Source organism: Panthera uncia, chromosome B4 (genome assembly GCF_023721935.1).
Source record: "Panthera uncia isolate 11264 chromosome B4, Puncia_PCG_1.0, whole genome shotgun sequence".
NCBI lineage: Eukaryota > Metazoa > Chordata > Mammalia > Carnivora > Felidae > Panthera > Panthera uncia.
The window spans coordinates 15,776,153-15,794,251 of NC_064809.1; the positions used below are offsets into that span (position 1 = coordinate 15,776,153).

An 18,099-nucleotide genomic window follows, 5' to 3' on the forward strand; every position below is an offset into this window, starting at 1 on the left:
GCCCCTCCCTTGCTCATGCTCTCTTTCAAAATAAATAAACTTAAAAAAGAAAGAAAGAAACACCTGAGAGGCCAAGAATCAACAGAATGATGAGAATAATAGAGCTATTTGATATATAGGTGGCAGAAATATCTCATTGACCACTACTGATTGGTGCTTTCTTTCTATAGTGTATAGCTGGTCAAAACTAGCTGTATGACTGCAAACATGGAGGTGGGCCCAGCTCTAGCCAATAAAATGTGACTGTAAGTGATGTGTGTCCCCTCCAAGCCATGTGTGCTTTGTCCACAGCATCTTCTTCAGCAGCAAGCCTGGGATCCTCTATTGTAGATGGCTATAATCCTCTTCATAAAATGGGAGGAACCAGATTCCCTTTGTCAATACTCAAAGAAAAGTCGCCTGATCAGAGTCTCTACACTGAGCGTTGTAGGAGAGAGAATCAGATTTTGTGTTACAATGTTGCATTTTGGGAACTTTTGTTATAACAGCTCATCTACCCTGACCAAATGGAGGAAACTGAACAAATGTAGGTGTGTATTTTCTTGAGATCCAGGATAATCTGACAAAAAGGAAGGGAAGCATGAGGAGGAAAAAAAAAAGGCACAGCAACAGAGTCAGAAACACTCAAGGAGAAAAACGAGTTCATCTCCTGGGTCAGCTGCTCTCAAGTTTCTGCTCTTAGAAAAATTTCTTCATTTGTCTGAAGCAATGGAGACTAAGATGGAATGCTTGGATATTCACAAAAATCATCATTTTTCAAAAAATGTAAGCAGAAAACATTACACATAATCTTTGCCATACTGAAAAATGAGCAAACTAGCATTGATCATATAGCTAGATAGCATTTTTAGTACAGCATAATATTTTATCTGGGACACAACTTGATGACAAGGATTGGGCTGGAGAAACTCAGAGAAATATTCAAGGGGAAAGGATGGCCTAGGAAAAAATGGACAAAACTAGAGATTCAAATTAAGGAAAAGAGAAAAATAACTATTGGTTTCAAAAGGAGTTCCAGTTTATGGATTTATGGCTAATTTTTTTAAGAGCTAGAAATTAAAGGTAGGATACAAAATGCTTTGGAGACCTAAGAAATATATTCATTCACTCATCTAATTATTCATCAAATATTTACCAAACAACTACTACGTGTTGAGGCCAGTGATAGGCACCGGGGACAAAAATGTGAACAAGCTGTTTGGAACCAGTGTGTTTTTTGTTATTGTTGTTGCTTTGTTTTGTTTTGAGGTATAGTTGACATACAATATTATGTCAGTTTCAGGTGTACAACATAGTGATTCAACACTTGCATACACTGAGAAATGACTACAGTAAGTCCAGATACCATCTCTCACCAAAATTAACATTATTGACTCTATTCCATATACCGTACCCTGTACCCCGTGTCTTATTTATTTTATAACTGTAAGTTTGTACTCCCTGACCCCTTCACCCATTTCAACCACCCTGCTCACCCCCCTCCTCTGTAGCAACCTCCCATCTGTTCTCTGTATCTTTTAAGTCTGGGTTTTCTTCTGTTTTGTTTATCACACACAAGTGAAATCGTGTGATATTTATCTTTGACTTATTTTACAACCTAATACTTCAAGGTCCATCCATGTTGCTGCAAATGGCAGCATTCCATTCTTTTTTTATGGCTGTGTAGTATTCAGTGAGACAGAGAGACAGAGACAGAGACAGAGACAGAGACAGAGACAGTGAGAGAGTTTGTAACACATCTTTATCCATCCATCCACCGATGTACACTTAGGTTGTTTCCACATCTTGCCTACTAGAAATAATGCTGTAATGAACATAGGGATGATGTATCTTTTACAATTAGTGTTTTCATTTTCTTCAGATACATACATACCCAATAATGTAATTCCTGGACCATACGGTAGTTCTATTTTTCTTTTTCTTGAGCAGTCTCCATGCTGTTCTCAATAGATGCTAGACCAGTATACATTCCCACCAATAGTGCATGAGGGTTCCCGTTTCCCACATCCTGGCCAGTACTCCTTTCTTGTCTTTTTTTTTTTTTTCTTTTTTTCTTTTTTTGTCACTGAGCTGTGTGAGTCCTTCATCTACTTTGGATATTAACCCTTTTGGAAATACGATTTGCAAATATCTTCTCCCATTTAGTAGGATGCCTTTTTATTTTGATGAGGGTCTCCTTTGTTGTAAAGATGCATAGTGTAGTCCCATTTGTTTATTTTTGCTTTTGTTTTCCTGACTTTTGGAGTCAGATCCAAAACATACACACACACACACACACACACACACACACACACACACAAACACATTGCGAAGACTAGTTTCAAGGAGCTTACCACCTGTTTTCCTGTAGGAGTTTTGTGGTTTCAGGTCTTATATTAAAAACTTCAATCCACTTGAGTTAAAATTTTTGTATATGGTATATGATAGTGTCAACCTTCATTCTTGCATGTAAGGTACCCAGTTTTCTTGACACCATTTATTGAAGAGACGGTCGTTGCCTCATTGTATATTCTTGCTTTCTTCGTGGAAACTGATGGACTATATATACGTGGATTTATTTCTGTGCACTCTATTCTATTCCATTGATCTATATGTCTGTTTTTGTGCCAAAACCATAATGTTTTAATTACTAATCTCTGTAGTATATAGATTGAATTCAGGGAGCATGATACCTCTGACATTGTTATTCTTTCTCTAGATTGTGGTGGTTATTAGTGATCTTTTGTGTTTCCATATACATTTTAGAATTATTTGTTCTAGGTCTGTGAAAAATGGCACTGGAACCTTGAAAAAGATTGCAATGAATCTGTGCATGGCTTTGGGTAGTATGGACATTTTAACAATATTAACTTTTCCAATCCATGGGCACAAAATTTCTTCCCATTTATTTGTATCTTCTTCAGTTTCTTTCATCAATGTCTTACAGTTTTCAGACTATAGGTCTTTCACCTCCTTTGTTAAATTTATTCCTATGTATTTCACTCTTTTTGATGCAATTACAAATAGGATTGTTTTCCTGGTTATCTCTTTCTGATAGTTCATTATTAGTGTATAGAAATACAATATATTTTTGTATATTAATTTTGCATCCTGCAACTTTGCTGGATTTATTTTTTAGTTCTAATAGTTTTTTGGTGAAGTTCTTAGGGTTTTTTATGTATAGTATCATGTCATCTGCAAATAGTGACAGTTTTAATTACCTCTTCCTTTCCAATTTAGATGCCTTTTATTTCTTTTCCTGCCTAATTGCTGTGATTAGAACTCCCAATACTACGCTGAATAAAAGTGGGGAGAATGGGCATCCTTGTCTTGTTACTGATCTTAGAGGAAAGGCTTCTAGGTTTTCACCCTTGAGTATAACAACTATGAGTTTGTCATATATGGCCTTTGTTACGTTGAGGTAATTCTCTCTATACCTTCTTTGCTAAGAGTTTTTAATATAAACAGATATTGAATGTTGTCAAAACTTTTCTCACATCGAGATACCATATGATGATGTTTTTGTTCATTTTGTTAATGTAGCATATCACATTGACTGATTTGCAGATGTCGAACCATTCTTGCATCCCTGGAATAAATCCCACTTGATCATGGTGTATACCCTTTTAATGTATTTCTGAATTTGGTTTGCTAATATTTTGTTGAGGGTTTCTGCATCTATGTTCATCGGGGATATTACCTGTAATTTTCTTCACTTTTTTTGTTTTGTGGTTAACCTTGCCTGGTCTGGTATTAAGGTCTCATAAAAGGGTCTCATAAAATGAGTTGGGAAGTGTTCCCTTCTCCTCAATTTTTTGGAAGAGCCTGAGAAGGACAGGTATTAAATCTTCTTTAAATTTTTGGTAGAATTCACCATTGAAGCTGTATGGTCCTGGACTTTTGCTGCAAGGTTTTTGATTAGTGGTTCAATCCCTTTACTCTTGACCAGTATATTAAGATTTTCTATTTTTTCACAATGCCATCTTGAAAGATTGTAAGCTTCTAGGAATTTATCCATTTCTTCTAGATTGTCCTGTTTGTTGGCATATAATTGTTCACAGTAGTCTCTTAAAATCCTGTGTGTTTCTGTGGTATCTTTTGTAACTTGTCTTTTATTTATGGTTTTATTAGAACCTTCTCTCTTTGTTCTTGGTGAGGCTACCTACAAGGTTTTTTTCCCCATCTTTTCAGAGAGCCAGCTCCTGTTTTTATTGATCTTTTCTCTTGTCTTTTTAGTCTCTATTTATTTCCAGTTTGAGCTTTAATGATTTCCTTCCATTAACTCTGAGCTTCATTTGTTCTTCTTTTTCTAGTTCCTTTACATGTAAAGTTAAATTGTTTATTTGAGATTTCTCTTGCTTCTTGAGGTAGACCTATATTGCTATGAACTTCCCTCTTAGAACCACTTTTGCTACATCCCATAGATTTTGGTATGTCATATTTCAGATTTTATTTTATTCTAATTATTTTTAAAATTTCTCCTTTGATTTCTTCTATGACCCAGTAGTTGTTTAGTAACATGTTTATCTCCACATATTTGTAGTTTTTGCAGGTTTCTTCTTGTTACTGATCTCTAGCTTCAGACCATTGTGGTCAGAAAAGATGCTTGATAGTATTTCAATCTTCTTTATTGTTTTGTGTCCTAACATGGAATCTATCCTGGAGTATGTTCCATGTGCACCTGACAAGAATGTATCTTTTGCTGTTTTGGGATGAATGTCCTGTATACATGTATTTAATTCATCTGGTCTAACATGTCACTTAAGGCCACTGTTTCCTTATCAATTTTGTCTGGATGATCTACCCATTGATATAAATGGGGTACTAAAGTCCCATATTATTATTGTACTACTGTCCATTTCTCCCCTTAGATCTGTTAATATTTGTTTTATATATTTTGGTGTTCTACATTGGGTGCAAATATATTTATAAATATTATGTCTTCTTGTTGGATTGACCCCTTTGTTATTACATAGTGCCCCTTTTTGTCTTTTATTACAGTCTTTGTTGTAAAGTCTATTTTGTCTGATATGAATACAGCTATACCAAATTTCTTTCCAACTTCCATTTGCATGAAATATCTTTTTCCATCCCTTCACTTTAAGTTTGTGTGTGTCCTTCCTTCTGAAATGAGTCTCTTGTAGGCACTATATACATGTCTTTTTTTTTTTTAACGTTTATTTATTTTTGAGAAAAGAGAGAGAGAGAGAGAGAGAGAGAGAGAATGCACACAAGTGGGGGAGGGGTAGAGAGAGGGAGACACAGAATCCAAAGCAGGCTCCAGGCTCTGAGCTGTCAGTGCAGAGCCCAATGCGGGGCTCAAACTCATGAACTGTGGGATCGTAACCTGAGTTGAAGTTGAATGCTTACCTGACTAAGCTACCCAGGCGCTCTTTTTTTATTTTAATCCCTTCATCCACCCTATGTCTCTTGACTGCTGAGTTTAATCCATTTGCATTTAAAGTAATTATTGGTAAGGTGTCATCTTGTTCATTGTCTTCTGGCTGTTTTTGTGGTTCCTCTCAGTTCCTTTCTTCTCCTCTCTCTTCCCCTATGGTTTGATGACTTTCTTTTGTGTTAGATTTAAATTCCTTTCTCATTTTCTTTTGTGTATTTACTACAATTTTTGCTTTGTAATTACCATTAGATTCATGTATATCACCTTAGGTATATAACATCTTATGTATAGATTTTAAGTTGATAGCAATTTAAATTTAAACACATTCTAAAACTCTACATTTTTTTTCCAACACTGCCACATTTTATATTTTTGAGATCACATTTTACTTCTTTTTATTTTATGTAGACTTTAATTATTGGAGTTTTAGTTGATTTTAACTATGTTTTTTAACTTTTATAATAGTTTTTTAAGTGATTAATACACTATCTTTACTATATATTTGCTTCTCCCAGTGAGATTTTTACTTTCAGATTTTCTTGTTATTAATTAGTTCCATTTCTTTTCAGCTTAAAAAGTCCCTTTTAACATTTCTTGCAAGGCCACCTTAGTAGCAGTAGGCCTTTAGCTTCTGGGTTCTGGAAAACTCTACCTCTCCTTCAATTCTGAATGATAACATTGTTGGGTAGAGTATTCTTGGTTGTTGTTTTTTCTTTCCTTTTAGCACTTTGAATATATCCTGCCACTCCCTTCTGACCTGGCAAATTTTCTGTTGATAAATCTGTTGATGGAGTTACAGGTTTTCCCTTGTCAATAACAATTTGCTTTTCTCTTGCTTCTTTTAATATATTCTCTTTCTGACATTTTAATTATAATGTGTCTTGGTATGGATCTCTTTGGACACATCTTATTTTGGATTTTCTGGATTCTTAGACCCGGATGTCTTTTTCCTTTACCAGGTTGGTCAGGAAATTTTTCAGCCATTATTTCTCCAAATAAGTATTTTGCTCCTTTCTCTCCCTCTTCTCTTTCTGGGACCCCCATGATGTAAATGCTGTTCCACTGGATGCTGTCCCTTAGGTCTCTTAAGTTATCTTCATTTTTTAAGTCTTTCTGTTTGCTGCTCTAAGTGAATTCCACTGCTTTGTCTTCCAGCTTGCCAATCTGTTCTTCCGTTTTATCCAGTCTGTTGCTGAACTGCTCTTGTGTATTTTTCAGTTCAGTTATCGTATTCTTCAGCTCTGTGACTTCTGTCTGGTACTTTCTTACATTTTCATTCTCTTTGTTGACGCTCTCATGGTGTTCATCCCAAGTTCAGTGAGCAACTTGATGGCCATTGCTTTGAATTCTTCATCAGGTAGATTATTTATCTGCATATCATGAAGGTCTTTTTCTGAGGTTCTGCCTTCTTCATTCAGTAGGAACATATTTCTCTGTTTCCTCAAGTTGTTTGACTCTGTGTTTGATTCTGTGTAATAGGTGAAGCAGTTACCCCTCACAGTCTTGAAGAAGTGGCCTTGGGTAGGTGATGAACCTTCTTGTTCAACCTTGTCCTAGCTCTTGCACCTTTGTGATTGTCTAAACCACACAATTTATTCTTGATTTGTCTCTGTTTTTAAGAGTGTGCCAAGAACTGTGAGTGTTCCAAGGGCAGGAACCCCATTTAGCACCAAGTTTCAGGCTGACTGGAAGCCAGACCCTCAGGCAGCAGCTTCTAAAGTATGTGAATATATACACTCCTGTGGGGTCACAATCATGCAGGAGATCCAGAGGTGTCCTCTGGGCAAGAGTGCAAAAATCGGGGCTCAGGATGAGTATATAACCTTCTCACTGGGGGGTCTCATCAAGCTGCAGGGAGGCCAGGGTGCTGCTCAAAGATAGTGCCTCCCTGGAAGCACTTCCTCAGCCTCCAGATATGTGGGGAATCTAAAGCCTGTCCCTCAGGCTGAAGCTCCAGGCCGAGGAAGGAGGCCTTTTTCAGAGGATGACGGTTGTTTTTCAGTCTGCTGTCTGTGTGGTGCCCCAGGCGTGGTGGCCTGCCAGTAAGTACCCTCTGAATTGTTACCTTTCTGGGAAGCTTAAGGACTCCAGCCCCCTTGGCCACCATGGCCAGGCAGTCAAAGGGTGTTCCCTGTGTGGACTGCATATGCCCACTGGCTTTAACTGGGCAGCCAGTGTTGGGGTTGGGACATGCTTGCTGACTTCAAAAAGGCAGCAGGAAAATGTTTTGACAATGTGCGCCCACCAGTGAGTTTTGGGAATAGTGGGATGCGCCTTGTCTGTGAGTGCGTGCCAGCTCTTGGCTGGGTGCAGGAGAATACCATGACCACTCCCACTCACCTGCCCCAGCCAGGGAGCAGGTGAGTGCTACAACCACCCACACCCTTTGGCTTCAGCAAGGCAACGGGATGGTGCCACATCCCCAGAGCTCATAGTCTTAGACAATAAAGAATTGTGGTACACAGTTCTCATCCTGCTGTCCTCCAAGTGGCAACTGTTTAATTTTCTTTTATTTAAAACTGGACTAAAGACCAAAGGAGAAAAAGAGCAATTTCCCTCCCACTATGACTCTGTCTTCCTAGATTCTATTTTAGCAAACTGAAAGAGACAAACTGGCTGAAGAATGAGAAGATTCTAAGTCTTTAACGGACCATGACAAAAGACAGAGCTAAATAATTATTTCTAAGAAAATGAAATTACTTTTTATCACTATATATTGAATGGCCTTCCCGATTGTCCCCTGTAAATCCGTAATAACACCGAGTCGCAGAACACACAATTCCTGACAATAGACGATGCAGCTGAAAAAAAATTAGTCTCCTGTGTGCAAAATAACACTTTCATAACAATGGGCAATTCATGCTTGCTCTCTCTAGACCTTTGCCAAACAGAACACCAGCACAGGCTAATTATGTGAGCTAGTCGAAAATTGTGTGCATAATGGAAATGCATCCCCCTAAAGAATGGCAGAGAAGAGGTCTTAGCACCAAATCCAAAACAATAGAAAAGTGAGAGAGCAAACATAAGGGCATGCACACAGACATTCTCATTAGCACACTGCAGCTAACCGTCCTTGTTGACACACGTAATAAAGTTGTTCAATTCTGGCCTTAAAAAAAAAAAAAAAAAACACACACCTTCCACGATTAAAGAATTTTCTGCCATGCTGACTCAAGTGCTTTGCTCCAACGCACAACTATGGATGGTCCTTATGTTGAGGACTCTTGTCACTTTGGGGAGCAAGAACAGTTCATGTCAGACAGAACGCTGAAGAAAGTCAATGGCAACTTTCACTTGCTGAGTCAGACAAGGAGTCCAACTGGCTCGTGACAGGGTAGAGCACGGACCAGCTTTTCAACATGTGCCGCAAGTCCGACGCATGGAGCATGCGGCAGGTCTGGGATTCGAGATCCGTGGGACAAGTTTCAGAAAAAGGCCTGTAAACCCCCACACCCAACGAACAAAACAACAGCTACAACATGCCCAAAAGAGACGCGCTGCACCATCGGTGATGCGTGTGCTACTTTAAGTCCATCCCCAAATTCAATAAATCGATCATGCGAGGAGGGAAGCGTTTCTAAGAGTTTCTCCTGGCCCATCTTCGGTGAGCAAGAGTCCTGGCAGAAATGATGGCCCACTCAATTGTGTCATTTAAGAAGAGCTTAAAGAGGGACTTTTTCAAAAGGCTTGGACTGGATGCAGGGAAACACAAGTACGATGCCAGGGGACTGTTAACAGTTTCTTCCTGAAGAGTCCAATGAAGAGAAGGAAGGCAGAGGGAATGAGACAAAGAGGCACCTAACAGAAGTCACGACCTTCATTCAAGATACAGCACTTTCCTTTGGTCAAGGAGGTAGTTAACCTAAAGCAACACCACCAAGCAAGATCTTTTTCCTTCCTCCCTCTTTCCGTTCTCCTTCTAGTGCTCCCCTCTGGGTCAAATCCAAAGAAAACTAGATGACAAAAGGAGCAAGGAATATATTGATGAAGTTCTCATTGGTCAACATTCCAGGGCAAAGAAAGGCACAGACTAAACTTAGGGAGAGGAGTAGATCAGGTGTGGCAGATGTAAGGTACAAGGCACAGTGGATTTTTCCAGGAAGCTTAAGGCCCATCCGTTGGAATTTAAGGAAAAGAAAACCAAAATTTTATTAGGGCTATCCTTTTGTGATTAACTGAGCTAACATACAGGATTGGATGGTCACACCCGATTAACTCAAATCAGAGATCTTACCCAGGATCAGGCCTCACTAACAATTTCAAGGATCCAGGCAGTCACGAGGCTCAGACAAAGAGAGACGCTCGGGACATCAAGGGTGATCACCCTGGTACCGTCTTCCTGCACTGGATGTGTTCCTCTGGCCCAGAATAGTAGCTGAGGTCTCCAAGTAAAATGTGTGGGGTTCCTTACACAGCAGGAACACTTACACTGTGAAACATTTCCCTTTTCTGCCCAAAGAGTTGGGACAGTCTATGTGCCACTCTCCAGGGAGACCTACCTCACAGATCCTGGGTTCCCTTTAGTATCATTAATACTACATCCAACTCAGCTTGCTCCTCTGAGGAAGATTACAGGTGTAACCACAGGCCCCCCTACCCCACCTGCCCAGCCTTCACCCAGCACTGTCAGATTCTGCTCCTTCCAGGTATAGTCAAGGCAATACCACCCCCATCAGTCTCAGGCCACCAAGGGCCCTTCCATACGCGAAGCTTGGAGCTTTTAGATCCACCTTCCCAGTATGAAGAAGATGGTCTAAAATACAGAATTAGAAGCAGGGGGGAAGTTTAAGGTGACCCACAGTTAGGACGAGGGGTAAATCTGTTACCCTTCTGGATATAAGCAATTCAGTACAAATACATGTGCCTTTTGCTAGGATAGGGTCCAATGATGGCCTAGAAAAGTCTAGCCAGTAAAACTACATGGTGTTTTAGTGAACGTGGATCCAGGGACAGATACATTGAATCCCCGCTACCCTGATCTGCACTGTCCACTCTCCTCGCCAGAGAGAGCTTCTCAGAGCCGAAGGTCAAGCCACAGCATGAACACAGTCTTATTTTCCAAATGGTTTCAAAGGTGCTGTAAAATATGTTGAATGCAAAACACCGATTTTACAATTAAATTGTGAAAAGTAGAACTTACCTTTTTACTTTGCTAGATAAAGTCGCAAAGCCGTGTTGCAGACTTTTGCATGTTTCCGTCAGCCGGAGCGACTTCTCATTCAGATATGTGCTGTTTCATGAAAGAGATTTTAAAAAGATTGATTTAAAATGAGAGGTATAGGATGTTGTTAACGAAATGCAGATTTAATTGATAAAGCACGCCCAAATGAAGCCTGAATTTCATTCCATAATGGATTTCCCCATGGAAAAGGAAATGGGTATTTTCACCTCTGATGGGTTTCAATTAAGAAAAAAAAAAAAAAATCTCGCACTATAAAGTCAAACGGAAATGAACTCTCTGTGGAAGACTTCATATTTTCAGGTTTTCATATTTTGTGGTTCGTATTTACAACGAACACATTATTGACTGACTAGTTTTAAGACTGCATAGGACATAAACATTTTTCAAAGACATTGTCTCTGGCAGGAAGCACGCAGACACTGGAGATCAGTAGGTCTCTCCAAAAAGAAAGCAAGGGAAATCTGGCGCTTGATTTTTATAATGCCGTGATATAAAGGTCTGTTGCTATTGTTTCACGAACTTGGAAAATTGGAGTTGGACAGAAACCAAATTAAAAATCAAGGGAAGGAAATGGATTATGGAGTTGGGCAGCCTCATGAGCCTTGAAAACACACCTGTGCTATTTAATCACACCAGACCTCAGCTTCCATGTCTCTAGTCTGACCCCCCCCATTCTGTTATCGTCGTGATATATACATGATATAGAAAATAACGTAAAGCCCTTGGTACCATGACTGAAACAGTAAATCCTCAAAAAAAAAAAATATCCAGTATCACTTTCGTGAGACTTCCAAAACACATGTACAGTTCTGACTTAGCATTAAATGCATTTATTTATTCATCCTGAACATTTTTGCTGAGAACCTGGTATAGGCTAGGGGCAGGCACAGGATGCTTAGGCAGCTGTAACAGACAAGGGTCCTTTCCCTGACACAGCAGGCCTTCGGGTCAGGGAGAAAGATACTGAACAAACAAAGAGCCACACAAATGAATACAGAATTAGGAACTGTCACTGGGATCATTAAAACAGCAGTGGATGCGATGGTGGAGTGTAGCAAGGAGACCCCCCCCCCATCCTGAGGGGGCCTCTGAGACAGTGGTGCTTAGGACAGAGATGGAAAGGATAATCTCCGTGAGCTGGGTGAACCTTGGGAAGTGGGGGGAAGGTTCCAGGTAGAGGAAAAAGCAGGTACAAAGGCCCCAGAATGGGGGCCAGCCCAGAGTGTTATAGATCTATCCTAATAACAAGGGGAAGCAGGAGACTAATGTGACACTGATGTATGTTTTAAGAGGTTTCCTCGCTGAGAAACGGAACGAGAGGTGATAGGGCTGCCGAAAAGGGGGGCAGGTTAGGAGAGAGAGGAGGGCGGTTTGTGTCACTAGTCAGGATACGGTGGACTGTGATGTGATCACGACACACCCAGCTTTACACGGCAAGGTCTGCCCCTCGATCGCTCGCATGCCCACCGAGCTACCCTGGGCAGCTGTGCTCCTTGTGATGCACGGACCCAGACAGCTCCGGTCCTGTAGCACCTTCATTTCCACAACCCGCTTCAGTACCTGCAGTGGCAGGAGAAGAAAGCGCTGGAAAGTCCCACCCACCACCTGAATGCATTAGCCCAGCCAGCGCCAGCCGCGGGCCCAACCTGATTGCAAAGCGGGAGTCACGAGCTGACAGACTTGAGATCTATTCTGGAGGTGAGATGGACAGGACTTCGGAATAAATTGGATATGGGGAAGTGAGGGGAGCAGGAGCAGGAGGTGTGGAGGTAAAGATAGACACAAGACAGCCTCATAATCAATTCGCTGGTATGGTGCAGAATGATTTCTAAAAACACTGTCCACAGAGCACTTAGAGGCTCACAGAATCCCTTTTCATCCTGATCCGATTTTTCTCCCCCTCCCCCGCTGCTTTCCTCCTTCTCCCTCCTCTGCCTCCATGCCTGACCTTCTGTGCTTTCCAATTGTATCATCGTACCTTCCAAGGATTTGTTTATTTCGAATTTGCTGTGTATTTTATTCAGGCAGCATCGCTAATGAAGCGAATTACCCAGCCAACAGTGCTTTGAATTATGATGGCTTTGCAATATTGAATTGTGGAACTGTGACCAGGAGGCACCAATAAGGGTTGAGCACCCTCCAACTTGTCTTAAATTGGAGAGGATCTTTGTTAATAAAAAGTCAGAACAGTTTTGCCCAACTGAAATCACAGACAGACCGATGGAAAGCAAATGAGAGGATCTGGTATAAAGTGAAGACAGACAGGAAGTCATAGCAAAAAAACAGAGTCTGTAGTATCGGTAGGGCCAGGTTTGATCATTTCCTTTTTAAAAATCTTTGCTCAATAGAGTAGTTATAGGGATGCTACAGAGGGAATGTCTGTGTCCCCCCAGAATTCGCATATAGAAATTCTGACCCCTTGGCAGGTGACGAAGGTCATGGAGGGGGGAGGGAGCCTCATGAATGCAATCAGTGCCCTTATAAAATCAGCCTGACATGCCCAGTCCGGTCCCCTTCTGCCACGTGAGGTTACAGTGACAGGAAGACCGTCTCTGAGGAAATGAGCCCTCCCCAAATCTGAAGGTGCCACCATCGCGGACTTCCAGTCTCCAGAACAGAGACATGCATTTGGGTTGCTTATAAGCCACTCAATCTATAGGATTTCATTACAGCAGCCTCAACAGACTAAGACAAGGGCTTACACGGGTGTGTATAAAAATACATAGCAGTTGGGGCGCCTGGGCGGCTCAGTCGGTTAGGCGTCCAACTTCGGCTCAGGTCATGATCTCACAGTTCGTAAGTTCGAGCCCCACGTCGGGCTCTGTGCTGACAACTCGGAGCCTGGAGCCTGCTTCAGATTCTGTGTCTCCCTCTCTCTCTGCCCCTCTCCTGTTGGCCCTCTGTTGCTCTCTCTCAAAAATAAATAAACATTAAAGAAAAATTTTTCAAAACCCACCCAGAAGTCACTAAACACATGGTCCCTTTGTATTCTCCTAAAGGCATCATTGTATTCCTTCCCCAAACCAGTCATGGTTATGAACACAGGGGTCAGAAACTTCTCCCACCTCTAGCAGCTGCTTCACTATGAGAGGAACAGAAAGGGAAGTCCCCGGAGTTAGTTCTCTTTGCTTTCTGTTTTTTTCCTGTCCTCTTCTCATTCAGAGACTTCATAAGTTTTCTTCCTTTTTATCTAATGTCCTTAAAACCTGCCTAGGAAGGCATTAAGATACTCATAGGCAGAACCTGTGAACTTCAGACATTTGTCTACCTGAGGCATCTGATCGATACAGCCCCTTTTGCTGCCCTCTAGAGAAGTCTCCTCTTCGCACATGGTATTTTCAACTATGTTTGTTATTCAAGACAGAAATACAAATTAACAATAGAACTGCCATGTTTTGAAATGCTTGAATACCTGAGACCCTAAGAGATACCAGGAATCCTGGGAGATGTGGAGAGCATTAGGCCTTCCAGGGAGAAGGTGAGATCATCTGGTTGGGCTAGCCCGTCAGACCTCTCTGCTGTGAGAATAAGTAACAGTTAGATGTGGCTTGGATCTGAGAGCTTTAGGAAAACCACAAAAGAGTCCCTTGCCCTTCGGAGAGTAAAAGAAGAAACTTTCGCCGTTCTGATTTGAGAGCAGACACGACCCGGAGACAGACCCTATTTGAGAAGCTGGTCCCCACCGCCAATGAAGATAGACGTCTGAGTCCTCTCTAACTTCTGGATTTGGGGATATCTCTCAGACAAGTCAAAAGAGAAAAAAATGATCAAGGTACAAGTAGGGATTCTAAAGACCTGGAGTCAGAGCCAACCTGGAGGAGCAAGAGATTGCCACGAGACAAGTGTGGGCTGATATGTAACCCAGAAGGGATTCTCGGCAATCAGGTTGGAACGGCCCAGCTTAAAGCAGCAGGTGTCAGGGAGAACTTGAAAAGGGAAGCTACGGAGGTGAAGCATATCACAGCCTGCTGTGCGGAAGTTCCTACGCAGGCAGAAGTCAGGACATCAATGGAGGGCCCCCCTCCCACAAACTAACTCAAGTTCATAGTCTGAGCAGTTGAGTCTAGGGAGAAAAAGCACAGGAATGAGGAGGGCTGCCAGATGAGCTCTAATAACCAAAACCCATGGGGCCAGACTTTTTCGGGCTCAAAATAAGAATTCTATTTCTGTTGACTCAGACTTTTTTTTTTTTAATTTCAATTTTATTTCAATTTTTCGGTGAAGGCTCTTCTAACATACTTCTTACCAGAATTAGGTAAAGACAGGATCGGGTGACCTATGACCTACTGAGCTACACAGCTTGCTCCCAAGACAAGTCACAGAAGAGACACTGGCATGGGGAGCCTGGGTGGCTCAGTCAGTTAAGCGTCCCACTTCGGCTCAGGTCACGATCTTGGGTTCATGAGTTTGAGCCCCGTGTTGGGCTCTGTGCCGACAGCTCAGAGCCTGGAGCCTGCTTCGGATTCTGTGTCTCCCTCTCTCTCTGACCATCCCCCGCTCAGACACTCGTACTCGCTCGCTCTCTCTCTCTCTGTCAAAAATAAACATTAAAACAAAAATTAAAAAAGAAGAAGAAGAAGAAGAAGAAGAGGAGGAGGAGGAGGAGGAGGAGGAGGAGGAGGAGGAGGAGACACTGGCCATCCTCCTGGAGAGGCACTAGACCTTGGACCAAGTCAGCGCTTGCAGCCTCCCAGATCAGAGAGCAGAGATGGCTCTAACTACCCGGCCAGTGCCTCTTTAATCACTCCATTATGAGATCACAGTCTCTGCTCATGAGTCACTGTGTGAGACTGCCTACCTACTCATTTGTGACATTCGTGGCATCCTTTCAGTGCTCTCAGTCGTCTGCTCCCTTAGCATTCTGTCACTTCACCTTGCAAAGCTGCAGTAATGGAGCACGACAGCCCCTGGCATACTACCTGGCTGCACCTGACCCCTCAGGACTGCTGGGGAAAAAAATCATACAGGTAGGTGGTTGGTGCCTTGATAAAGGCATGGTGTCCGATCCGTTCAGCCTTTTTTCCACCTTGATGATAATGTTACATGTCGCCAGCTACCTTCTCTTCCCATTTCCCTCAATGGCTACCTACCCATTTACCGTTCTCTGCCCTCTGAACTTCTCAATCACGTGTCCCATCTCAGAGAAAAATGTCGCTGCCACGTGTGAACTGATCTTTAGGGATCAGACATCCTTACTTTCCTTCTTAGAGGAAAAAGTCTCTCTGCTCCACAAAAGGATAATCCACCTGCCATCCCCTCCCTCCCCGTCTCCCCTGAGATCTGGACCCGCCCCCTTCATTTTGCTCTCCATTGAACCTTCACCCTTTCCCTCCCACTGCCCCCTCCTCCTCCTCAGGCTCAATTCTCTGCCATCTCAAGGTCAAAACCAAACAAAACTCATTCTGCTCTTCTCCTTTGCCTAATGCCTTGCCTCGCCTTCCAACTGTACCCCGCTGCATTCACTTTTCTTTCCCCACAAATCCGCCAAACTGTTCTGGGGAGGCATCACCAAAGCCAGGGGTTATTTCAGTCCTCCTTTACGTCCCGCCATCTCAGCTGCAGACCCCCCATGTTGCACCTGGTTCCCATCACAGTCCTCTCTCCCTGTTCTTCAGGGTTCTTCTTCCTGTTCTGCCTGTTACTTTTACATAACTGGCTGGTCTTCAGTGACAGCATTCCCCAGGACTCCCTCCAATCGCCTTTTCTCCTCAGCCAGCCTGCTTTCTCCAAACACCTCAACCAACCTCTCTCCCCCTTTGCTCCATCCTAACTGCCCCCTGGGGGTGGTGTTACGCATGCACATTGGATCCTGTCATTTCCCTGGGCTAAGTCCATCTGGGACCCCCCCTCCCCCTCCAGCCACCTCAGGACAGGCTCCACACTTCTTGACTGGACCTACAGAGCCATCCAGGACGCAGCCCCAAAGACTCTGGGCTCCTCTTTCGCCGACAGTTTGCTAACTGCTAAACGGTACAAATTCTCCATTCCTTGCAAGTCTTACATTATGGATTCTGATGGCTTGTATTATTTAATTATAGAATTTGTTTATTTGGTTCTGGCAACCAAGACTTCAGGCACATCTTTAATCACTTCAGTATATGTCAGAGGGGAAAAAAACCTCTTTAATAAGAACTGGGGGGAAAAACGCACACAGAAACAAGCATTTCTGCCATCGTTATCTGTGTGGCTGATCTGTTTTTTAGAAATTCTGTCTCTTTAAGTCAGCCTTGAGTCGAAAGCGATCACTTTACAAAACCACCTGGCAAAATTTCACAAAATAGCAGGAAGCTTAAGGACCACACAGTTCCTGCAAGAGGATAAAAATTAAGCCTCTGAGGATGCAAAAAAATACCTCTTAAAAAAAAAAAAACAAGTGATTCAACCCCTACAAAATAATGTGCCCAGTACTCAGTGGGCAACCACTAGGACCTCGAAAACAGAGTTTACATCACCTTCTGAGCATCACTTGCAGTGAATGCCATCATGCCATTGTCCCCTGGACAAGTAAAATATCCCAAAGAATAATGTCCATAGGTGACTAAGGACTTTCAAGACCATGCAAATCCTTTGTCCGGTGGCCATAAAGGGGGCAAAACTGGAAGGTGTTATCTAGATGAAAAGCGTAAAGCCTAATCAGTTTTACTCTCTCAGGAGAAAGAATGTTTTAACAGATGGAGAATGCAGCCTAAAACTGGAAAGAGCCCAATGAATGGGAATTTTCCCATTTACTTCTCAGGCTCCTTCCCCGCTCCCGGGAAGAGGAGCTATAAAGCCAGGAGTGTCTCCTGACCACCAGCGGAAACCCCCTATAGAGACGTGTAAGAGGTGACAGTGACCACCTATGCTCTGACTTCAACGTCATCAAGCAAAGGTTCTAATTATTAATGTGCCCCCCCACCCTATAGTTTCCCTGAGAGACAAAGGCCAAGTACCCAGCCTACTGCATAGCTTGATTATTCTAGCAGCCTGGTTAACACAAGTCTGCCTTTACACACAGGAACTGGCCAAACCAAGTCTTGGCACCTTACAGAGATGAGGGGCAGACCCTGGGCTGCCTCTTTGTTCAGTCGTTAGCCATGTATCAATGGAGCCCATAGCCTGGGCCGCTAGCAATGGTGGCTATCGGAGATAGGACAGTGGACAAGACAGTGTCCTTGCTGCCTTAAAGCAACGAGTCTGGTGAGGAGGACAGACAGGTAAACATGCACTTATCAGGCTGACTTTGCAGAATGAGCGCTGGCTGTTTTCTGTAATATTAATTTCAAGGAACCGTGAATCTGTGTTTTGGCGGATGTCACGTAATTCAAAATAACAGTAAATGCTCTCAAAATGACCACGCAGAACTTCATTCTTTTCCACATGAACACTGCAGCCAACTGAAAATGGAGGTTTCAGCAAAACAATCTCTTTCTAACTTGGTTTCACCTTAATGTTTGCCTGTCTTTGGTCACCCTTGACAGAGATTAATTGGGTAGCTCTCTCCCACTAAATCAGTAGCCATAATGTATTCTGGCCCCCTACCACTGTTGAAAGATAGCTC

At 42.4% G+C, this 18,099-nt stretch overlaps 2 protein-coding genes across 2 annotated transcripts in view; one reads left to right on the plus strand and one right to left on the minus strand.

The window, feature by feature from the left end:
- VIM (vimentin) overlaps window positions 1–18,099 on the plus strand; it is a 482,853-nt gene that overhangs the window by 135,451 nt on the left and 329,303 nt on the right. The gene's annotated exons all lie outside the window — the stretch shown is intronic.
- ST8SIA6 (ST8 alpha-N-acetyl-neuraminide alpha-2,8-sialyltransferase 6) overlaps window positions 1–18,099 on the minus strand; it is a 146,561-nt gene that overhangs the window by 72,787 nt on the left and 55,675 nt on the right. Inside the window, exon 3 of the mRNA XM_049626903.1 lies at window positions 10,518–10,607. Coding sequence (XP_049482860.1) covers window positions 10,518–10,607 — 90 coding nt within the window. The remainder of the gene's footprint in view (window positions 1–10,517; window positions 10,608–18,099) is intronic.